This window comes from Oryctolagus cuniculus, chromosome 19 (assembly GCF_051225735.1).
Source record: "Oryctolagus cuniculus isolate XC-2025 breed Fujian yellow rabbit chromosome 19, ASM5122573v1, whole genome shotgun sequence".
Lineage (NCBI taxonomy): Eukaryota > Metazoa > Chordata > Mammalia > Lagomorpha > Leporidae > Oryctolagus > Oryctolagus cuniculus.
This window is the reverse complement of record NC_142885.1, coordinates 9,142,582-9,167,948: the sequence shown is the minus strand read 5'-3', so window position 1 is coordinate 9,167,948 and position 25,367 is coordinate 9,142,582. Positions and strand designations below refer to the sequence as shown.

Below are 25,367 nucleotides of genomic sequence, written 5' to 3'. Positions count from 1 at the left end.
GCTGAGACATGGGTGTGGGTAGTGAGTAACCTGGAGACTATGGCCTTTTCATGGTGATGTTAGTCTCCATTACTTGGTTAAGGGATTGTTAGCCACATTTCTTCTCTGTAGCTACTATTCCTCCTTGTATATTAAAAGCTGGTGACCAAGTACAGGCTACAATCAAGGGATTGGAGAAGAGGAAGGAGGATTAAACTCCACCTTTGGAGGTGGAGTAGTATGTACTATATCTTGGGATGTTTCTATGTGGAAGACTTTCCCCTTTTCTCCATTTGTTTATTCAATCATCTATATTGAACTGGGCTCATAGAAACGTATTTCATCATTTGGGATGTAATGCAATGCCATATCACTTGTTTTGTTGCTCAGATTACTCCAGCATTTGCCATTAGGGACTCTTTTTAAAAATTTTTCTATTTATTTTTCCTTGCCGCTCTGTCTTTTTTAAAAATTTTATTTAAAGTATATAAACTTCATGCATTTCATATATACAAATTTAGGAACATAGTGATTCTTCTCACCCTACCCTCCCTCCTGCCCACACTTCTACCCCTCTTCCTACTACTCCTCCTGTCCCCACTCTTAATTTTTCAAAGATCTATTTTCAGTTTCCTTTATACTCATCAGATTAACTGTACACTAAATAAAGAGTTCAACAGATAGTAGGAGGAAAAAAAACCCAGTATTCCTCAACAGTAGAAACAAGGGCTGTAAACAATCATTGAATATCAAATGTCAACTTCACTCCCGTACATTACATTTTAGATACTCTATTAGTTACCACAGATCAGAGCAAACATGGTATTTGTCTTTTTGGGACTAGCTAATTTCACTAAGTATAATGGTTTCCAGTTGCATCACTTTGTTGAAAAAGACAGGATTTAATTTTTTTAACTGCTAAGTAGTATTCCATAGTGTATGTATACCATAATTTCTTTATCCAGTTATCAGTTAATGTACATATGGGTTGATTACATGTCTTAGCTTTTGTGAATTGAGCTGCAATAAACATGGTGGTACAGATCACTATTCCTTATGCTGATTTCTTTTCATTTGGGTAAATTCCCAGGAGTGGGATGGCTGGTAGTAGATCTATTTTGAGATTTCTGAAGTATCTCCATATTATCTTCCACAGTGGCTGCACCAGTTTGCATTCCCACCAACAGTGGATTAGGGTATCTTTTCCCCCCACATCCTCACCAGCATTTGTTGTTTGTTGATTTCTATATGAGAGCCATTCTAACTTGGGTGAGGTGAAACCTCATTGTGGTTTTGATTTGCATTTCCTTGATGACTAGTGAGCCTGAGCATTTTTTCATGTGTCTGTTGGCCATTTGAACTTCACCTTTTGAAAAATGCTTGTTCAAGTTCTTTGCCCATATCTTAACTGGATTATTTTGTTGTTGAGGTTCTAGAGCTCTTTATACATTGTGGATATTAATTAATCCCTTATCAGTTTCATGGTTTGCAAATATTTTCTCCCATTCTGTCAGCTGCCTCTTCACTTTGATGAAAGTTTCTTTTGCAGTGCAGAAGCTTCTGAGCTTGATGTAATCCCATCTGTCAATTTTGGCTTTGATTGCCTATGCTTCTGGGGTCTTTTCCAAGACCAATGTCTTGTAGGGTTTCTCAGAGGTTCTCTAGTAATTTGATGGTATTGGGTTGTAGATTTAGGTCTTTGATCCATTTTGAGTGGATTTTGTGTAAGGTGTAATGTATGGGTCTTGCTTCATACTTATGCTTGTGGAGAACCAGTTTTCCCAGTACCATTTGTTGAAGAGACTCCTTGCTCCAGGGATTGATTTTAGTTCCTTTGTCAAAGAGATTGCTTTAGCTGTTTGAGTTCTCATGTTTCCATATGAATTTTGGCATCATTTTTCTAGATATGAAAGGGGTGCTGTTGTTATTTTGATTGGGATTGCATTGAATCTGTAAATTACTTTCGGTAGTATGAACATTTTGATATTCTTCTAATCCATGAACATGGAAGATTTTTCCATTTTTTTGTGTCTTCTATTTCTTATAATGTTTTGTAATTTTCGTCATAGAGATAGTTGACCTCCTTGGTTAAGTTTATTCTAAGATATTTAATTTTTTTTTGTAGATATTGTGAATGGAATTGATCTTAGAAGTTTTTTCTCAGCCTTGGCGTTGTCTGTATATACAAAGGCTATTGATTCTTGTGTTAATTTTATATCCTGTTCACTTTTCCGAATTCTTTTATGAGTTCCAATAATCTCTTAGTGGAGTCTTCTGGTTCCCTTATCTATAGAATCATGTCATCTGCAAATAGGAATAGTTTGACTCATTTCTTTCATATTTGTATCCCTTTGATTTCTTTTTCTTCCCTAATAGCTCTGGCTAAAACTTCCAGAACTATACTGAATATCAATGATGATAGCGGGCATCCTGTGTGGTTCCAGATCTTAGTGGGAATGTTTCCAATTTTTCCCCATTCAGTAAGATGCTGGTCACGTGTTTGTCATAAATTGCCTTGATTGTGTTAAGGAATGTTCCTTCTGTATCCAGTTTGCTTAAGTTTTCATCATGAAAGGATGTGTAAGATACATTTATAAAATGCTTTCTCTGCATCTATTGAGATGATAATGTGGTTTTTGTTCTTTAGTTTGTTAATGTGATGTCTCACATTTATTGATTTGTGAATGTTGAACCATCCCTGCATACCAGGGATAAATCCTACTTGGTCTGGGTGAATGATCTTTCTGATGTGTTAGATTTGATTATCTAGTATTTTGTTGAGGATTTTTGCATCTATGTTCATCAGGGATACTGGTCTATAGTTTTCTTTCTTTCTTGTGTCTTTTCTGGTTTAGAAATTAAGGTGATGCTGGCTTCTTAGATTTTGGGAGGATTCTTTCCCTTTCAATTGTTTTGAATAGCTTGAGAAGAATCAAAATTTGTTCTTCTTTAAATGTCTGATAGAATTCAGCAGTGAAGTCATCCAGTACTGGGCTTTTCTTTGGAAGGTGTTTATTACTGATTCAGTCTCCATCTTGGTTATTTGCCTGTTTAGATTTTCTGTCTTCATAACTTAATTTTATAGATTGTATGTGTCCAGGAATCTGCCATTTCTTCGAGATTTTCCAATTTGTTGGTGTATAGTTCTTTGTAGTAATTCCTGATTATTCATTTTATTTCTTTGATATCTGTTGTTAAATTTCCTTTTTCATCTCTGAGTCTAATGAATTGGGTCTTATCCCTCTTCTTTCTTTCTTTCTTTCTTTCTTTCTTTCTTTCTTTCTTTGGACAGGCAGAGTGAGAGAGAGAGAGAGAGAGAGAGGTCTTCCTTTTTCCATTAGCTCACCCCCTAAATGGCCGCTACGGCTGGTGCATAGTGCAATTCGAAGCCAGGAGCCAGGTGTTTCCTCCTGGTCTCCCATGCGGGTGCAGGGCCCAAGGACTTGGGCCATCCTCCACTGCCTTCCCGGGCCACAGCAGAGAGCTGGACTGGAAGAGGAGCAACCGGGACAGAATCCGGCGCCCCAACTGAGACTAGAACCCGGGGTGCTGGCGCCATAGGTGGAGGATTAGCCAAGTGAGCCATGGTGCTGGCCTATTTTTCCTTTGGGTTAGTTGGGCCAATGGTATGTCAGTTTTGTTTATTTTTTCAAAAAACCAGCTCTTCATTTCATTGATCTTTTGTATGTTTTTTGGTTTTAATTTTTATACAATATATAGTGTTTATTTTTATTATACTTGGTACTATTATAGTGTTTATATTTGGTACAATATATAGTGTTTATTTTTGTTATATTTGGTGCTATTACTGAACCATTATATTACAAAGAAAAATGCACAGTGTTTAAAGATGGATTTTTATTTTGTTTTATTTGCCTGTTATAGAATTAAAAAAGAGAAGGAATATTGTGTCACAAAGTTTCATGACAATTTTCATGGTTAGAAGAATTAGAAATTAAGAGAGAATGACTATCATGGGAATAAATATCTACCAACAGCAATTCTATTTTCATCTGAATTCAGAAAATAAAAATCTGCACTGAGAGAGAAGTAGCATGTCCAAATGGATCATCCAGCTGACTTGGCTGCTTGTGATTCTATTTTCTTTAAATCAACAAAAGAAAACAATACTACTATCTTGTTCTTAAATAAGAGGAAAGATCCCAGGGACTTAGGTCATTTTCTGTTGCTTTCCCAGGCACATCAACAGGGAGCTGGATTGGAAGTGGAGCAGCCGGGACTCTAGCTGGCACCCGTGAGATGCTGGCGCTACAGCGCTGGCCCCAGTTTCATGTCTTATATTTAGGTCTTTAATACATTTTGAGTTGATTTTGTGTGTGTGTGTATCAGATAGGGGTTTAGTTTCATTCTTCATATAGATACGTAATTTCCTAGTATTATTATTGAAAAGAATGTCCTTTCTCCAGTGTCCTTAGAGTGTCCTTAGCACCTTTGTTGAAAATCAGTTGGCCAGGGGCCAATGCTGTGGCATATTGCATAAAACAACTGTCTGTGGTGCTGGCATCCCATATGGGCCCTTGTTTGCGTTCTGGCTGCTCTACTTCCAATCCAGCTCCCAGCTAATGCACCTGGGAAAGCAACAGAAGCTGGCCCAAATCCTTGGGCCTCTACACCCAGGTGGGAGACCTGGATGAAGCTGCAGGCCATTTGGAGAGTGAACCAGCAGATAAAGTTTCTCTCTCTCTCTATCTCTATCTCTCTCTCTCCCCCCTTTTCCCTCGCTGTAACTTTGCCTTTCAAATAAATAAATAAACCTTTTTTAAAAAGGAGGAAAATCAGTTGGCCCTATGAGTGTGAGTTTCTAGGCTTACTAGTTAATTATTTATTTAATTTATTAATTAGTGTATGCATCTGATTTTATGCCACTATCATGCTGTTTCAATTCCTGTAGCTTTGTAGTGTATTTTGAAGTCAGGCAATGTAATGCCTTATGCTTTGTTCCCTTTACTAAAGATTTTTTTTTTTTTTTTGACAGGCAGAGTGGACAGTGAGAGAGAGAGAGACAGAGAGAAAGGTCTTCCTTTGCCGTTGGTTCACCCTCCAATGGCCGTTGTGCTGCGGCCGGCGCACCGCGCTGATCCGATGGCAGGAGCCAGGAGCCAGGTACTTTTCCTGGTCTCCCATGGGGTGCAGGGCCCAAGCACTTGGGCCATCCTCCTCTGCACTCCCTGGCCACAGCAGAGAGCTGGCCTGGAAGAGGGGCAACCGGGACAGAATCCGGCGCCCCGACCGGGACTAGAACCCGATGTGCCGGCACCGCTAGGCGGAGGATTAGCCTAGTGAGCCGCGGCGCCGGCCTTTACTAAAGATTTCTTTCAGAGTTTTCCTGGTTCTGTATGAACTTTAGAATTGTTTTTGTCTAGTTCTGTGAAGAATGTGTTGGTATTTTGATAGGAATTGCATTGAACCTGTATTTTGCTTTGGGTAGTAGGGATATTTTATCAATATTGATTGTTTCAGTCCATGAACATGGGAGACTTTTTCATTTCTTTTTGTTCTCTTCAATTTCTTTCATAAATGTTGGTAGTTTTCATTGTCAGGCTCTCCCACCTTTTTGGATTAATTTATTCACAGGTGTTCTTTCTTTGGTAGCTATTGGAAGTGGAATTGTCTTCTTGAATTATTGTCCAGATAATTTCTTATTGGTATATAGCAATAATGCTGATTTTTGTATATCAATTTTGTATTCTGCAACTTTGCTGAATTTGTTTATTCTAATAGTTTTTGCTGGAACCTTTTGGGTTTTCTGTATCCAAGATCATGTCATCTGCAAGCAGTTATAATTTGACTCTCTCCTTTCTAATTTGCATACCCTCTATTTCTTTGTCTTGCCTAGTTTCTCTGGCTAAGAATTCCAGTACTGTGTTGAATAAAATTAGTGAAAGTGGGCATCCTTGTGTTGTTCCAGATCTCAGAAAACCTTCAGCTTTCTCTCATTAAGTATGATGTCAATTATTGGCTTATATGTGGTCTTTATTATGTTGAAGTATGTTCCTCCTATAACTAATTTGTTCAAAGTTTCTATCCTGAAATAATGTTGAATTTTATCTAATGCCTTTAGGTTTCTGTGCTTCGTTCTGTTGATTTGGTATATGTTGACTTGAGGATGTTGAATCCTCTAGCATTCCTGGGATGAATCCCATTTGGCCAAGGTGATTGATAACCTGTTGGGCCACAGTGCCAGCATTGTCTGCAGTCTTTTGACCAGTTATATTCATGGGTCCTGTAAAATTGGTCAATGATAAACACTAGGACCTCAATTTTCTGCCTGCTTTTATGAATTCTTTTATATTATATGGTGTCTGGAAAACTCTTAAAAGGATCCTGTGGGCACAAAAGGCTGGATCTGGCTAAGACTGTCTCTCAGAAAGAGTAGATGGAAAGGGGCTTTAGAGATCAGAGCTCCAAAATGAAAAACAAGCAGAAACTCTAGGAATTATTACTCACTGTAGTTAATTGGCCCCTGGGGGAGAATATTTTCCCTGTTCTTTTCAGAGTGACACTCCCCAAAATATCTCACTCCCCTAACTTTTACAGACAACTCTGAGAAAGCCCTCAGGGGATGCTTATTTGCAATGCACATGGCACAGGCTAATTGGCATCTTAGGTAATAGTCTTCACAAGAAATCCAGGGTGTGTCCTGAGGGTGGGAGTCCCTTAAGCCATCTATTTGGGATCATCAGTTTGCTGTAGATGCCGTCATAAGGTCCTCTGTGCTAAGGAGATGTTTCATATCTCACAGGTGGTGCTCTTCCCTCATAATGGCTTATGCCAGTCCAAATGTGTTCTCTCTCTAACTCCTTTGATTACTATTGAGGTTACATTTATGCAGTCAAGAAGAGCTTCCTGAATGCAATAGCCAGATTTGTATTTTGTTAAGTAGGGAAGGAGGTATAAAGTTGGGAAGAGCATGCTATAGTATCTGAAACAGTAGAAAAATCCAAAAACATGTTTTCTTTTGACTCTGAATGCGTTGATGAGTAAGCTGTTTTTGCTGCTGTTGCTTCTTCTTAAATATTTATTTATTTGAAAGGTAGAGTTACAGGGAGAGAGAAGAAGTGGGGGCGAGGGGGAAAGAGAGAGAATCTTCCATTTGCTAGTTCATTCCCCAAATGGCCACAGTGGCCAGGTCTGGGCCAGGCTGAAGCCAGGAGCCAGAACTTCATCCGTGTCTTCCATGTGGGTGCAGGGGCCCGGGACTCGGCAGCATCTTCTGCTGCTTTCCCAGGCACATCAGCAGGGGGCTGGATTGGAATTGGAGTGACTGGAATTCAAACCTATGCCCATACGGGATGCTAGCACTTCAGGCAGTAGCTTAACTTGCTGTGCCATAGCACCGGCCCCTGTTTTACCTTCTTAATCAGATAACATTAATGACATTCCTATTGCCAAAGCTCTCATATTGGGTTGGAGAGGTGGATCAAATATTTATATTAAGAGCCAGAGGAAACATCTTCATAATTCAAAGGCCCAACTATCAGAAATTAAAGAAGTTCAGATACTTAATCTCTTAATGATATGCTGATGGAGCTCAAAATCTGAGCATAGACTATGAGTATTACAGAATCACATGTATTGTTGCTCCTGGTAATGTCCTGTCATCTGGAGTAATTATTGCAACTATGATTACTTTATTGGGGAAAATATTCTCTGAGTCATTCTACCAGTAAGTGCAGATTTTTAGGTTTAGAGAAGGAAGTCTGGGTGAGAGTCTCAGGAAAGACTATAAAGAGAGACTATAAAAGATCTATAGCCAATGTGTAGGTCATTGTGGACTATCCTGCCCTCTCCTTTTCACTTTATACTTGTGCTGCCCACAAGTCTCTGCAGAAAAAATTCCAGGTAAGATAATGTTGGATGGAGCTCAAGACATTCAGGAAACCTTTATTAGAAATTAGCATATTGTCAGCTTAGCCCTAAGTCTGCAGGTAGTATTTGCAGTCAATGAAGAAAGCTTCCTGAGACAGTGGAAAAAAATATCATGTGATAGACACAAATTAGAATAGGGAATTACTAGGAGAGTTGCCTGAGACAGGAAGAGAGACATGAGTCTGATTATGAAAATCTTGCACTGTGGTGATTTATCAAGAAATATGGACACTAATGAGGAAAGAGATGTATATGGGATATTTAAGTAAAAGAAGAGTGTATGGATTTGCTGACTGGATTGGAGTGATCAGGAGTATGGGGGAGGTTGGGTTCTTAGTCCATAGATGCTTTATCATGAAATAATAGTATGAGGTGACAGCCAGAAAGATGAGACCCTTGGCTGTTTTAATTGGCATCAATAATAAATGACCAATATAGTAACTTATTTATTTGCCTGTTGGTCCAGTTTTATGAGGATCTTGAAGATACAGGGTGATCACCTCAACTGTCTGTAAGTGGAATCATTGTTTTGTCATCCAGTGGAAGAATTTCTCCCTTTGGAAATAAGATCTCTAAACCATTGGAGCCTAAAACTGCAGGGACAGGAAGCCAAAATGTTGCTGGTGTATCATAGTTATTAGAAGTTATTGTGAGAGTACTCATTCCCATTTTTAGCCATGAAATACTCATTCTATGAGTCCTGGTCATGGGAGAAACAGCATCACAGATTGGATTCATTCAGAGCATATCCTCGGGGATACACCCCTTGCACTAAAAGAGAATTTCAACTAGCTGTTGTTTAACTTTGAGTCTTTAAAAAGCCATTCCTCTGTTCTATCAGACCAGTTTTTTCAGTATGAGAGTCATATAACAAGAATTTCATTATCATGATCTTATATACATACTTCATTTTCTGTGAAATGGTTCCTTGGTCAGGAATAAATCTTCATGGAACACTATTATGGTGAATAAAGCATTCTATGAGTCCATAGGTGGTAGGTTTGGCAGAAGCACTCCTGGCAAAGAAAGCAAAACCATATCCAGTGTTTATCACAGGAAGAACAAAGCCCCGTCCATTCCCTGTTGAAAGTGATTCAGGGCCGGCGCCGCAGCTCACTAGGCTAATCCTCTGCCTTGCGGTGCTGGCACACCGGGTTCTAGTCCCGGTCGGGGCGCTGGATTCTGTCCCAGTTGCCCCTCTTCCAGGCCAGCTCTCTGCTGTGGCCAGGGAGTGCAGTGGAGGATGGCCCAAGTGCTTGGGCCCTGCACCCCATGGGAGACCAGGATAAGTACCTGGCTCCTGCCATCGGATCAGCGCGGTGTGCCGGCCGCAGCACGCCGGCCGCGGCGGCCATTGGAGGGTGAACCAATGGCAAAGGAAGACCTTTCTCTCTGTCTCTCTCACTGTCTACTCTGCCTGTCAAAAAAAAAAAAAAAAAAAAAAAGTGATTCAGTATAATCAGCCTGTTACCCAAGTAGCTGACTGATAATCCTGGGTGATACTGGGGACTCATGTTGGTTTTGGCTTTGGGCAGATTGGGCTGTCATCAGTGGCTGCAACCAGGTTGGCTCTATTGAGTAATCAAGTCCGTGTTGCTGACCCCACATAATCTTTATCCCTGCCCTCATGTCTGCTTTGTTTATGGGCCCATTGGGCAATGACAGTGTAACTGAGGAAAAGGAAGCTGACATTCAAAAGTGGGGTAGCACTTTGATAGTGGTAATAGTATTTCTTGTTTTTATGTGATAATTTTGCATATATATTAACTGAATATTTGCCCAATATCCTACAATATAAAAAAGAGAGTATGAATCAGGAGAAAAATGATTATCACTCCAACACACAAGGAACTTTGTATTTTCTTGTGGGAAAGGGTTAACATGTGTTTTCCTTTTTAAAATTTTATTTATTTTTTGACAGGCTGAGTTAGACACACACAGAGAGACAGAGAGAAAGGTCTTCGTTTTTCCATTGGTTCACCCCCCAAGTGGCCGCTACGGTGGCGTGTTGTGACTGGCACGCTGCACCGATCCGAAGCCAGGAGCCAGGTGCTTCCTCCTGGTTTCCCATGCGGGTGCAGGGCCCAAGGATCTGGGCCATCCTCCACTGCACTCCTGGGCCACAGCAGAGAGCTGGACTGGAAGAGGAGCAACCGGGACAGAACCTGGGGTGCTGGTGCCGCAGGCGGAGGATTAGCCTAGTGAGCTGCAGCGCCGGCCAACATGTGTTTTCATGTATTCCTAATGACTGTATCATGTTCAGCAGATGATTGTGGTACTTTTTTGTAGATTAAGCATGACTTAAGGAGATGCATATGTGTGCTAATTTGACAGAAGATGGACTCTGGTAGCTTTGTGATATATCAAGTTGACTAGGATAAATAACATTTTCTAGATTCTCTGGTTAAGGTAGATCATAGAAGTGTTTCTTGGGAGATTTACATGGGAGAAGCGGGACAGCCAATGTGTAATTGACATTCATTACTGATAATCTTACTTATAGCATTGAAATGAAGCACTAGCTGGGCTCATACCCACTCTGTCTTCCTTCTGGGTTCTTCTTTAGCTTCTCTGACTTCCCTGTCTGGCTCCTTTAAGAAGCATCCTATCTTCTGCAAGATACCCACACGACAAATTCTAGATGCAGAAATAACTGATATGGGGTTTAATGTGCTCTTGTGTGGTTACAGCTCATGTTTGTGGATTCCAGCCTGCTCTTTATCTGCCACTCTTTTTTTTTTTTTTAAAGATTTATTTCTTTGAGAGGCAAAGTTGCAGAGAGAGAGAGAGAGAGAGAGAGAGAGAGAGAAACTGAGTGATCTTTCATCTGCTGGTTCACTCCTCAAATGGCTGCAATGGCCAGGGCTGGGCCAGGCCAAAGCCAGCAGCCAGAAGCTTAATCCAGTTCTCCCACATGGGTGCAGGGGCCCAAGCACTTGGGTCATTTTCTGTTTTCTCAGGCCATCAGCAAGGGGCAGGATCAGAGGTGGAGGATCTGGGATTCAAACTGGCACCCATATGGGATGCCAGTGCCTCAGACAGAGGCTTAACCTACTATGCCAGAGCACTGGCTCCTTGCATAGACTTTTTTTTTAAAAGAATTATTTTATGGGGCTGGTGCTGTGGTATAGCAGGTAAAACCACCATCTGTAGTGCTGGCATACCATATGGGTGCCAGTGCATGTCTCGGCTGCTCCACTTCCACTCCAGCTCTCTGCTGTGGCCTGGGAAAGCAGTGGAAGATGGCCCAAGTCCTTGGGCCCCTGTACCCACATGGGAGACCCAGAAGAAGCTCCTGGCTCCTGGCTTCAGATCGGCTCAGCTCTGGCCATTGTGGCCAATTGGAGAGTGAACCAGCAGATGAAAGACCTCTTTCTCTCTCTGCCTCTCCTCCTCTCTCCATGTGACTCTGACTTTCAAGTAAAAAAAGAATTATTTTATTTATTTGAAAATCAGAGTTACACAGAGAAGGAGAGGCAGAGAGAAGGAGAGGTCCTCCATTTCGCTGGTTCACTCCCCAAAATGACCTCAATGGCCAGAGCTGAGCTGATCAGAAGCCAGCAGCCAGGAACTTCTTCCAGGTCTCCCACGTGGGTGCAGGGGCCCAAGGAGTTGGGCCATCTTCTATTGCTTTCCCAGGCCATAGCAGAGAGCTGGATCGGAAGAAGAGCAGCCAGGACTTGAAATGGCACCCATATGGGTTGCCGGTGCTGCAGGCTGGGACTTTAACCCGCTGCACCACTCACCAGCCCTTTGCATAGACTTTTAAATCAGTTTGGGCAATTGTGTAAGGCCAGCATTCTGTCACAAAGTCCATTACATGTGTTTGTGTTTATAGAAATTTCTTAGTGGTTCAGCTTCTCTGGTTAAACTCAGGCTGATACCATAAGCAAGCAAATAAATAATCCCTTTAAGATCTAAATATAGATATCTATGCTGATCTCTTTCTGTCTGTATATCTCTATTACTGTCTAAATCAATTCTCTTAATGAGAAAAGGCTTTTCTTGAAGTTGTCAGTTAATGGGGTCTAGATATTTTGGAATTTCAGCGTGAGAATGTTTATGAATACAGCTTCTAACTTATCTATTTAAAAACTCACTTCAATTATTGGACCTGTTGAATAATTAGAAATAGAAATCTCTTCAAGCATTCTTCAATCAAAAGGTGATTTTCTTCAGGTATGCTGGATCCTAGTATTTCTGGTATCACACTTCATCTCCACTCCCTGTTTCCCCAGGGTTTGTGAAAGGGGACATGTGGCAGAGGAATCAGACCTCCCTGGCAGACTTCATCCTTGAAGGGCTCTTTGATGACTCCCTCACCCACTTTTTTCTTTTCTCCTTGACCATGGTGGTCTTCTTCATTGCAGTGAGTGGCAACACCCTAACCATTCTCCTCATCTGTGTGGATCCCCGGCTTCATACACCAATGTACTTCCTGCTCAGACAGCTCTCCCTCATGGACTTGATGCATGTTTCCACAACCATCCCCAAGATGGCTGCCAACTACCTATCTGGCAAGAAGTCCATCTCCTTTGTGGGCTGTGCAATCCAGCACTTCCTCTATTTGTCTCTAGGTGGTGCTGAATGTCTTCTCCTAGCTCTCATGTCCTATGACCGCTATGTTGCCATCTGTCACCCCCTACGTTATTCTGTGCTCATGAACAGAATGGTGGGACTGATGATGGCTGGCATATCATGGCTGGGGGCAAGCATAAACTCCCTAATCCACACAATGATTTTGATGTACTCCCCTTTCTGTGGGCCTCGGAAGATCCACCACTTCTACTGTGAGTTTCCAGCTGTTGTGAAGTTGGTCTGTGGTGACATCACTGTTTATGAGACCACAGTGTATATCAGCACCGTCCTGCTTCTCCTCCTCCCCATCATCCTGGTTTCCACATCTTACATCTTCATCCTCCACAGTGTCATTCAGATGCGTTCAGCTGCAAGTAAGAGAAATGCCTTTGCCACTTGTAGCTCTCACTTCACCGTGGTTTCCCTGTGGTTTGGGGCATGCATCTTTTCATACATGAGGCCCAGATCCCAGCGCACTCCACTGCAAGACAAAGTTGGATCTGTCTTCAGTAGTATCATCACTCCCACGCTGAATCCTCTGATTTATACTCTTCGGAATAAGGATGTAGCCAAGGCTCTGAGGAGAGTACTGAGGAGAGATGTTCCCACCCTCTAATTGTAATTGTAGTTGCCTTGAGTGCAGAGTGAATGGGATAAGCTCCATATGTTGATCTGGGTGAACCTCTAAGATTTTTCCTTGTGCTCTTTAACTACTGTGGGAATGGCACAGGACTCCACTATTCTAACTTGATATCATGCTTTCTAGCCCTGTGGAATACCTTTAGTAATGCTTTAGAGATGTAGGGAAAAATAAAAGAAACATTTTAAATTAAGACATATAGGGGCCACACTGTGGCATGGCAGGTAAAGCCGTTGCCTGCAATGCCAGCATCCCGTATGAGTACTGGTTCGAGTCCCAGCTGCTCCTCTTCTGATCCAGCTCTCAGCTATGGCCTGGGAAAGCAGTGGAAGATGGCCTAAGTCCTTGGGCCCCTGCACCCGCGTGGGAGACCAAGAAGAAGCTCCTGGCTTCAGATTGGCTCACCTCTGGCTGTTGTGGCCATTTGGGGAGTGAATCAGCGAATGGAAGGCATTCTCTCTCTGTCTCTCTCTCTCTCCTCTCCTCTCTTTCTCTCTGCCTTTCAAATAAATAAATCAATCTTAAAAAAAAAAGACAGTAAAGGCCAGTTCTTCTTCAAAAAGATAAGAGAAAGACATAAGAACTATTTCCCATTATTATTTCAACAAAATTATATGAAGTATACCACTAGGGATGGGTGTTTGACTCAGTGTTTAGATTTCTGGTTGGGATTCCTGCATAACATATTGCAATATCTGGGTTCCATTCCTAGTTTCTGTTCCCAGCTCCCTGCCAATACAGACTCTGAGAGACAGCAGCTTATGCCTCAAGTACATGGGTCTCTGCCACCTATGTGGAAGCCTTGGCTTGAGTTTCTGGCTCCTGGCTCTTTACTGACCTTGTCCTGATCATTTGGACATTTGGGGAGTGACAAATGAATGGGAGATGTGTCTGTCTTTCTGTCTCAAATTATAAAAAAAAAAAAACAAAAACCAAAACCTAGCACCAGAGTATTTCTAGAGCATAAATTTGGAGTGTGTTGCTTGATTTTCTAAGCATGGGAAGTAAGGGGTGTTTGAAGACTGCTTTGAAAGGAGGTATGGATGATACAAAGTTATATTTACATGAACCTTTACTATTCATTAAGACACAGAATTCAGAAGGGAAGGAATAATACATTTTGCATACATCCATAATTTTTACTCTTGTGAAATTTAGCATTCTTAAAGCATATACTTGGGATTTCTTTGGTCTTTGTTGGACCTGTCATATGAGATATGGATGTGAACTTTGAGTATATCACATTATGAAAATTATTTTCTACTTTTTTAGTGTTTCTAGCTTTGTGATTAAAAACCAGGATTTACATTAGAATCTCTCAGTTGCCAACCATGTGACCCATGGTGAATTACTTCACCTCTCCAGGCCTCAGTAATCTCATATGTTTAATGAGAAATGTAGGGTTATCAGCAATTCTGTGTTCATTGTGGAAGTTGGTTCTGAGCAACAGAATCAGATTCTGAGCGACATTACCAGAAAGTAATTTTATTGAATGGATTCAGGAAGATTTCAGAATCAGTTGGAACTCTAAAGAGCAGGACTTGGAGACCATGGTTCCCGTATATACTTCCTGCCAAATTGTCCTACAGAACAGGTCCAAGCAGAAGCCAAAAGAATTTATCTGGCAGGGATAAGGTCATTTGGGTTAACATTATGAAGAAAGGCTAACACAATCTATCATAACTAGTTTGTAAGGATCTCCCAATCTTTCCCACTTGTGCACTGAATCCTAAGGATCTTATTCTTGAAATTATTCCTTCTCTACCATGACTCATCAGTTTCTCCACGCATGATAAATCCCATCAGCCTACAGACATCATTTTATAGCTCTCAACTGAAAATGGAATCTTCCCTCAGCCTTTTGAAGTTTGAACAGTTTTTTTAATAGAAAACTTTTATTTAATAAATATAATTTTTGAAAAATACAACTTTTGGATTATAGTGTTTCTTCCCCCATAACCACTCTCGCACCTGCAAACCATCACATCTCCTACTCCCTCTCCCATCCCATTCTTCATTAAGATTCATTTTTAATTATCTTTATATACCGGAGGTCAACTCTATACTAATATTTCAGCAGTTGTACTCACACAGACACACAAAGTATAAAGTACTGTTTGAAGACTATTTTTACCATTAATTCTCACAGTACAACACATTAACGACAGAGGTTCTACATGGGGAGCAAGTGCACAGTGACTCCTATTGTTGATTTAACAATTGACACTCTTATTTTTTATGTCAGTGATCACCCGAGGCTCTTGTCATGAGCTCATATCCCATAATTTCTTTAGCCAGTCATCTTTTGATGGCATTTAGGTTGATTCCATGTCTTTGCTATTGTGAATTGAGATGCAATAAACATTGAGGTGCAGACAGCTCTTTTATTTGCCAATTTAATAATCCTTGGGTAAATGCCAAGCAGTGGGATGGCTGGGTCGTGTGGTAGGGCTATATTCAAATTTATGAGTTATCTCTAAACTGTCTTCCATAGTGGCTTTACTAGTTTGCATTCCCACCAACAGTGGGTTAATATGCCATTTTTCCTACATCCTCTCCAGCATCTGTTGTTAGTTGATTTCTGTATGTGAGCCATTCTATACGGGGTGAGGTGAAACCTCATTGTGGTTTTGATTTGCATTTCCCTTATGGCTAGTGATCCTGAACATCTTTTCATGTGTCTGTTGGCCATTTGGATTTCCTCTTTTGTAAACTGTCTATTTAGGTTCTTGGTCCATCTCTTAAGTGGGTTGTTTGTTTTGTTGTTGTGAAGTTTCTTGATCTCTTTGTATATTCTGGTTATTAATCCTATATCAGTTGCATAATTTGCAAATATTTTTTCCCATTCTGTCAGTTGCCTCTTCACTTTCCTGTTTCTTTTACAGTCCAGAAACTTCTCAATTTGATGCAATCCCAGTTGTTAATTTTGGCTTTGGCTGTCTGTGCCTCTGGGGTCTTTTCCAAGAAGTCTTTGCCTGTGCCTATATATTGCAGGGTTTCTCTGATGTTTCTAATAATTGATTGTGTTGGGTCATAGATTTAGATCTTTAATCCATTGCTGCTCGTCACGGGGCAGCAGGTCCGATAGAGCTCCTCAGGGCCAGCCTGGGGAGCTCAGGGGCCGAGTGGGACGATGAGTATTGGCAGCAAAGGAACCACACCAGAGCTGGGAGATCAGTCAATGCCCGGGGCGCAGCTGGGTTCTTGACTTTATTGGGAGGGGAAGAGCTTTTATAGACACAGAAACGGGGCTGTCCAGGGCACAAGGGAACCGAGCCAACCAGCTGATAGGTAAGGCAGGACACGAGCCGGGCACACCCTCAAGGGCCTATCACAGCCGAGGACACATACTGTTCATGAATACGAAAGTCTCCTGTCAGGCTAGGTACCTCCCCCAGGGGCCATCCTGGATTGTTGGAAACGCTGAGTCACTGGGATGCAGAAGTGCAGCAAACTCGAGCAAAGGCTTAGCAGCCTTGTTGAGCGAAGGCTTAGCAACTTTGTTTCCTTTTCGATTGGAGCCCCCTACATCTCCCCCTTTTATTTTGAGGATAACTGTGCCTGTCTTAGGTTGTCCCCCTGTCAGGAATCGGAAGTTGCCCGTCATCAGAGAAGCCAGGGTCGAGAGCCTGACCCTCCTGTCTTAGGTTGACCATTCCTGGAGGATCTTACCCGTCATTGGCCACCAGTCCATTATTTAGGAGATGAGGGGGTGAGCGGAGAGGTTTGGCTAGTAACCCAGGGGGGTATCCTGTTGACTAACAAGGGTCTGGTACCTAACTCCCACTGGTTGACATGGATTGAATGAAGCTGTTTTCTAACAAAGGAACCTAAGGCATTAACCACACAGGGACCTATGAGCAGAAGTGCAGTTATGGCAGTGATTGGACCAAACAACGGCAGGAGGTAGGGCAGCCACCCTCCCCACATCCTTCCCCAGCCATTATAAGAGTCCATTAGGCGTTGCTAGCGAATTTCAAGGCTGTCTTGGAGTTGTTTAATTGGATCCTGGATGACTCCAGATTGGTTAACAAAAAAGCAGCACTCCTCCTTGAGGAAGACACAAAGGCCTCCCTCCTTTACCGTTAGTGAATCCAGTCCTCTTCTATTTTGAAGGACTACTGAGGCCAGGGAGGAGATCTGTTCCTGTAAGACTCTAAGCAATTGCGTTACTTCTCGCAGGTCCCCGACAACCTGAGAATGTAATCGGTTGTTGAGATAAAAAGCGGAGGAGATCCCAGCTACACTGATACCCACCCCAGTGGAAACACCCAACCCTACAAGCAAGGGGATAAGGGCCGGTGCCCGGGCTATCCGGGCTCTTCCGGTGAGGGGAATCAGAAGGGGCTCAGTAGCCAAGGCAATTTCAACCTGTGGAAGCAACAAGACAGGGGAGCAGGTTTGATCACCTCTCATGGTCAGGTTAATAGATGCTGGCATAGGAAGGAAGCATTTCCGGGTGCGCAATAAGACTGATTAGGCAGTAGAGTTGTATTATCTATCTTTGAGATGTTTGTTGACGTGCCCCCTGCCCAAGGGACAGGGGATTTGTCAGGGGGGCATGGGACAAGAGAGCTAGCATGTAGCTCCATGCCAACGAGTATAATAGGGGGTCTCCTTTGGTGAGGTACACATAGCCAACAGCCTTGCTGGACAGGTAACGTGGAGGTGTTAAGCAGCTGGTATGTAAGGCTAAGTGTCTCTAGTAAGGTCAAAAGGTTATTGACTGATATGGGCTATTTTCCTTTTCCATGTTACTGATTGACTGGGATGTATTTTTCGCTTGTTGAAGCACTTCCTCGATGGGGGAGGAAGTAGGAGCGGGGATCCATACCTTTATTATTCTAATGAGGCCGTATGGGTCTCTTCCTTTCCTGTCCACTTGAATTCCTGCATCCTCTCCTGAGAGCCACTTAGGATCATCAGAATTTCTTATCTTATACTTTACTGGGTTGCAAGCTCATCTTTTACAGGAGCTCCCCTTTGGGCGGAGTAGCTCCAAAGGAGTCTTAAGCGACCCTGTGTGTGAATGTGGGCAGTTCCAGTAGGGGCAATACCCTTCCTGGCTATTCACACAGTTTCCCTTTTGTAGTGTTTTGCAGCATATGTATTTATGGTTAGTTGCATAAGTTTTTTCCCAATCTGCACAGGACTCCCACCCAGTGGTGGGTTGGCAAGCATCAAAGTAAAGCTCAACTTCCTTTGAGGTACATTTGGAAGTGTTGAGGACTACTGGAGGATCGAACCCGATAGCCAAGACCCGAAATTCCCGGTGTCCCCCGCCGGATGACGTCTCACCAGGGGACAGTTCCAATAGCAGGGCTGGGAGGACCGCCCCTGCAACAGGTAGCCACAGGTGTCTCATCATTCCTGTGAAAGAGAGAGAGACAAGGCCTCAAGAGGGTTGGGCTCTTGGGTTAAGGTCATTAAGGTCAGTGGGGGGAAGGTGTTTTGAGGTCTCTGGCCGGGACCCAGATGGGCTTGTCTTCATTTTGGAGGAAGACGCATCCAAAGCCTCTGCGTGCCGTTAGGAGGGGATCAGGGCCACTCCAGGCCCCCATGAGGGAGTCTCTCCATCGGACCTTAACAGTAGAGTACTTAAGAGTAGTTGTCCAGTGTCACTGCAAAGGAGTGAGGTTGTCAGTTTTTGAAAAATTTAAAATATTTAAAGTGCATAATGCCATCTTTAGCTGGTCATGAGGGGGTGCTGCTCCCCCTTTTTGTTTTAAAAGTTGGGCCTTTAATGTTTTGTTTTGTCTTTCAATGATTGCCTGGCCCAAAGGGTTATAGGGGATAACCAGTGACATGTTTAATTTCCCAATGCTTTAGAAAGGTAGCAAATGAGGCGCTGGTGAAACAAGGTCCATTATCAGTTTTAATTTGTTTAGGACTGTAAAGCATTGTGATAAATGATTGTTAGTGTGTTTAGCCTTTTCACCTGTGTAAGCTGTAGCCCAGCAGGCGTGAGAAAAGGTGTCAACAAGTTACAAAAATATACTTAAGCTTTCCAAAAGAAGTGAAATGGGTGACATCACTTTGCCAGAGATGGTTGGGTGCTAGTCCACGAGGGTTGACCCCCGGCTCCTGTAAGGGAGGTAGCTGTAAGAATGGTGAGCAGGACTTAGAAAAGTTCGGACGATTTTCTTTAATTTTTAATTGGGTCATGGGGGTATCGATGTTGTAACCCCCTCTAATTGACATGAGTAAGGTCATGAAAGGAGATAGCCTCATCTTGTGCAAGGTAGCACTGGGATGAATGAATGAATCGGTAATGGCATTACCTTGAGACAAAATGCCTGGGAGATGTTGATGTCCCCAGAGGTATTGTAAAAATATAAGCTTAGTCCTTGACTTTAGAAAGTTTCTGGTTTGAATCATTAAAGGAGTGATAGGGTTATCATCAAGTTTAATGTGTGACCAAGGGAGGTTGGGGAGCAGATTGGCCACATAAAGACTGTCAGAAAACAGGTTAAAGGGTCCCTGTATTGTTTTCAAGGCCAGGACAATGGCATAAAGTTCCTTGAATTGGGCCGACCCTTGAACATTATGAACTACAGTTTTTGGCACTTCTTGTCCCTGCATATGGGGCAGAAAGATGGCAATTGCTGCTCCTATTTTTCCCCCCGTCAGTGATTGTTTTCTAGATCTGAGAAGAATGTCTTTGGTATTTTTATGGGTTTCGCATTGAATCTGTAAACTGCTTTTGGAAGAATGGATATTTTGATGATATTGATTCTTCTAATCCATGAACATGGAAAATTTTTCCATTTTTTGGGTATCATTTTCTATTTTTTTCTTTTAGATTTTGTAATTCTTGGCCAGTTCCACGGCTCACTAGGCTAATCCTTCACCTGCGGCTCTGGCACCCCGGGTTCTAGTCCTGGTTGGGGTGCTAGTTTTGTTCCGGTTGCTCCTCTTCCAGTCCAGCTCTCTGCTGTGGCCGGGAGTGCAGTGGAGGATGGCCCAGGTCCTTGGACCCTGCACCGCATGGGAGACCAGGAGGAGGCACCTGGCTCCTGGCTTCGGATTTGCACAGCGCACCAGCCATGGCAGCCATTTGGGGGGTGAACCAACGGAAGGAAGACATTTCTCTCTGTCTCTCTCTCACTGTCTAACTCTGCCTGTCAAAAAAAAAAAAAAAAAAAGGTTTTGTAATTCTCATTGTAGAGATCTTTGACATCCTTGGTTAAGTTTATTCCAAGGTATTTGATTGTTTTTTAGCTCTTGTGAATGTGATTGATCTTAGAACTTCTTTCTCCGCCATGGCATTGTCTGTGTATACAAAGGCTGTTGTTTTTGTGTATTGATTTTATATCCTGCTACTTTACCAAACTCTTCTATACATTCCAATAGTCTCTAGTGGAGTCTTTGGATCCCCTAAATAAAGAATCATTTCTGTTAGCTTGTATTATCATTCTGTAGAAACGATTAATATGAATTGCACTACATTTGGAGGCAGTATGACCTCTATACTGCCAAATCCAATGGTCAATTTCAGTTCACCCAATGCCCTTGACAAAGTTATTATGCTTTCCTTTTGTAACACTTTCTTTGCTGAAATCTTTACTCAGTTTAACGCTACATTCACTGGCTCTTCATTTTCAATTTCCTTTGCTTAATCTATTGATCATTTTGACTTTTTAAAGATTTATTTATTTATTTGAAAGTCAGAGCTACACAGAGGGAGAAGGAGAGGCAGAGACAGAGAGAGAGAGAGGTCTTCCATCCACTGGTTCATTCCCCAATTGGCTGCAATGGCCAGAGCTGCGCTGATCCAAAGCCAGGAACTAGGAGCTTCTTCTGGATCTTCCATGCGGGTGCAGGGGCCCAAGGACTTGGGCCATCTTCTACTGCTTTCCCAGGCCACAACACAGAGCTGGATCGGAAGAAGAGCAGCCAGGACATAAAGATATATTTAAGCTTGCCAAGTGGTGCATAGTGTGTAACATCAGTTTGCCATAGTATGTTGGGCGTTAGTCCTCTAGGATATACTCCAGGTGTTTGGAGAGGTGGGACTTGTAACAGGGGAAGACATGATTTGCAGGTTTTTATAATCTGTTTCTTTAATGAGAACGGAAGGAACTCTATGATGTAACCCTCTCCAATGTAGATGTGTAAGGTAATGAAGACCTTGAGTGAGCTGTAAGTCAGGAATGGTTTGAATTGGGGCCATCAAGACCCCATGCGTAGCCAATTGATCTGCCATTTTATTGCCTTGTGACAAGAAACCTGGCTAATTTTGATGTCCTCTGAAATGTTGTACAAAGAGAGGTTGACTCTTTGTCTCAATAAGAACCTTACCTGGATCATTAATGGGGTGATGGGATTGTTATCTAACCTAATATGGGACAAAATTAGAGTGGGCAGGAGATTGACCACATAGAGACTATCCGAGAATAGATTTAGTGGCTCTCTAATATAGCACATAGCCATGGCTACAGCACACACAGTTCCTTAAATTGGGCAGATCCCTCCACAGACTCAAAATATAATTGAGGCAACTTTTATAGGGTACTTGATATAGGAGGGTAAACTACTAGTGCAGAACCAGCTTGTCCCCCATCCATAAACACATTGACGGCCTCCTTTAGGAGCTTTGTAGAGAAGAGGGTAGGAGGTATACATGGCAGGTGGGAAAAGGAAGTTACCCACCTAGTTGGACCATAATGGCAGTCAATTTTCCCTAGAAAACCCTCTAGAGCTAAAGACACCCTAGGATTGTTTCTCTGTATCCATTCAAAGTCTGAGAAGTGGTAGGGGACACCAAGAATCTCAAAATCTTTGCCATAATGTCTAACAGAGGTGTCCTTCCGTTTAGTGATGAGGTTTGCCAATTGGTCAAGATGTGAATGCACTCTAAGGGCTCCTGCAATGGAGGTGTGTATCCATTAGAGAGGATTTCCTTTTTGGGTGATTACAGCCATGAGCAGTTTGGCTCCTGAAAGGATCCAAAGGCTCCTGGGACACTTAGGGTTGTATCTAGCTAGTTGGACATTATCAAGGGCCGACTGGACCTATTTTGAGGTGTGTTTCATTTAAACTGATAGTCTCAGTAAGGTCCTTGTCTTTTAATAAGTCAAAGAGAGGGAGGAGATCCTCAGTAGAAATATGGAGCCAGGGCCTCAGCCAATTTAGCTCTCCCAGCAGTTTTTGTAGTTCCACTAACGAATAATTTGGGCTGTATTGATAGCTGAGGTTTAAGGGGGAGACAGTCCATATTGAGATGCGTCCCCAAGATTTTGAATGGGGGGATGGTCTGGACCTTATTGCTGGAAATATGGAGACCAGCTTGAGCTAGGAGTTTTTGTAACTGTCTGAAAGTGGACCCTAATTGTTCTGGGTTAGCAGATCCAATATAATGTCATCCATGTATCTATCTATACCTATATCTATATCTATATCTATATCTATCTATATCTATATATCTATATCTATATCTATATCTATATCTATATCTATATCTATATCTATATAAGTGTGATCCCTTCCTGTTGTAAGGGGTGCAAAACCCAGGAGACAAAATATTGGCAAAAGGCAGGACTATTGGCCATTCCTTGGGGAAGAACTACCCATTCATATCTTTCATCTAGACCCTGAAAGTTTGTGGAGGGTATGGAGAAGGCAAATTTTTCACAATCATTAGGATTTAAAGGTATAGAAAAGAAGCAATCTTTGATGTCTACTGCTGTAAGTGTCAAATTGGAGGGTATAGAAGGGATCCAAGGCAGCCGTCCAAGGGGAGTTCCCACCTGGGTTATGCGGTCATTGATCTTTCTAAGGTCTTGTAGCATTCTCCATTTTCCAGAAGCCTTTTGAATAACAAAACCAGGGCTATTCCATGGACTCATAGAGGGCCTATATATGTCCCAGTTGTAATTGTTCTGATATGATTTCTTTTAATATTGACAACTTGTTTCAAGGCAGCGGCCACTGTTCCACCCATATAGATGGCCCCGGGAGCCATTGAATTGCAGGGACCAATGGAACAGTGGCCTCTAGGATTGGGGGTGAGGTCTGACCTGGGGAGCTGGAACACCAGTCCAAGAAGCCCCGAAGAATGAAATTGTACAGTACTTATCTTTCTGTGCCTGGCTTATTTCACTTAATCCAGTGACTACAGATTTCATCCACATTGGTATGTATGTCACATTTTCTTTATACATTTATCACTTGATGGATATTTAGGTTATTTCCATTTCTTGGCTGTTATGAATAGTGTTTCAAGATCAGACGAGATCGGGCGCATTCAAGGTGGTATGGCTGTAAACATGAATAGTGTTGCAATACATATAGAAGTGCAGATGTCTCTATGACAGACTCACTTCATTTCCTTTGGATATTTTAGTAGTGGGGTTGCTGGATCATATGTTAATTCTATCTTTAGTTTCAAAGAAACTCCACGGTGTTTTCCATAATGGTTGTACTCAATTATACTTCTACGAACATAGTGTGAGAGTTCCCTTTTATCCACATCCTTGCCAACTCTTTTGCCTTCAAAAATTTTTTTATTTATATAAAAATAGCAAATTTCATGTATTTCATAGATACAGTTTTTTTTTTGACAGGCAGAGTTAGACAGTGAGAGAGAGAGAGAGAGAGAAATGTCTTCCTTTTTCTGTTGGTTCACCCCCCAATGGCCGCTGCGGCCAGAGCGTTGTGGCCAGAGCACCGCGCTGATCTGAAGCCAGGAGCCAGGTGCTTCTCCTGGTCTCCCATGTGGGTGCAGGGCCCAAGCACCTGGGCCATCCTCCACTGCACTCCCGGGCCACAGCAGAGAGCTGGACTGGAAGAGGAGCAACCAGGATAGAATCCAGTGCCCCGAAGGGGACTAGAACCCAGTGTGCCAGCGTTGCAGGCAGAGGATTAGCCTATTGAGCCATGGCGCCGGCCTCATAGATACAGTTTTAAGAGCCTAGTTATACTTCTTTCGTGCTCTCCTTCACACCCATCTTTTCTTTTTTTAGTTTCTTATTTTTCTTTTAATTTTTGCTGTGACATACTTTGAATTAACTTTATAACCACAAGCTTAACTCTCCATTAAATGAAGAATTCAACAAGTAAGTAGAAAAACCACTGTTCCTCAGGAGTATAGGCAAAGTCTATAAGCAGTAATTAAATCTCAAAATGTCAATTTCACTCATATATTTTTGTACTCTATGTTAACTACCATGAATCAGAAAAAGCATGATATTTATCTTTTTGGGACTGGCTTATTTCATTTATTTATTTATTTGACAGAGTTAGATAGTGAGAGAGAGAGACAGAGAGAAAGGTTTCCTTCTGTTGGTTCACCCTCCCAAATGGCTGCTACGGCTGGAGCTATGCCAATCCGAAGCCAGGAGCCAGGTGCTTCCGCTTGGTCTCCCATGTGGGTACAGGGGCCCAAGGACTTGGGCCATCCTGCACTGCCTTCCTGGGCCACAGCAGGGAGATGGAGTGGAAGAGGAGCAACTGGGCCTAGAACCCAGTGCCATGTGGGATGCCGGCACCACAGGTGGAGGATTAACCAAGTAAGCCACGACGCTGGCCCCTGGCTTATTTCATTTAAGCATAATTTTCTCCAATTGTATCTATTTTGTTGTAAAAGACAGGATTTCATTCTTTTTACCACTGAGTAGTATTCCATCCTGTGTATATACCAGTCATGCTAATTGGAGTGAAGTTATGTATCATTGTGGTTTTTGTTTGCATTTCTCTAGTTATTGGTGATGTTGAGCATATTTTTCATGTACCTGTTGACCTTTTGTATGTCTGTTTTTGAGATGTATCTCTTTAGATATACTGCCCATTTAAAAATTTGTGTATTTATTTATTTATTTTTGCTCTTGAGTTCCTTTGCATTCTGATTATTAGCTGCAGGTCAGATATAGAGTTGCCAAATATTTTTTTTGATTCTGGAGGTTGGCTCTTCACTGTTGATTGTCTCCTTTGGTGTTTAGATGCTTTTCAGTTGAATGAAATCATGTTTGTATGTCCTGCACTTTTGGAGTCATATCCAAAAAAATCTTTGCCCCTTACCAATTCCCATGTTCTAGAGCATTTCACCTCTGTTTTCTTCTAGGGGTTTCATAGTTTCAGGTTTTACATTTAGACCTTTAATCTCTTTTGAGTAGATCTTTGTATGTATATGATGAGATATACAGGTCTAGTTTCATTCTTTTTCACGTGGACATCTAATTTTGCAAGTACCACTATTGCAAATACTGTCCTTTCTCCAGTGTGTATCCTTAGCACTTTTGTTGAAGATAAGTAACCATCAGTAAGCATGCGCTTACTTCTA

At 42.2% G+C, this 25,367-nt stretch overlaps 2 protein-coding genes across 2 annotated transcripts in view; both read left to right on the top strand.

The window, feature by feature from the left end:
- Positions 1–25,367, top strand: part of TRIM4 (tripartite motif containing 4) — a 55,029-nt gene that overhangs the window by 18,217 nt on the left and 11,445 nt on the right. The gene's annotated exons all lie outside the window — the stretch shown is intronic.
- On the top strand, positions 12,077–13,063 carry OR2AE1 (olfactory receptor family 2 subfamily AE member 1). Its single transcript, XM_002721877.5, has one exon. The coding sequence runs from the start codon at positions 12,125–12,127 to the stop codon at positions 13,061–13,063; it is 939 nt and encodes a 312-aa protein (XP_002721923.2). The 5' UTR covers positions 12,077–12,124.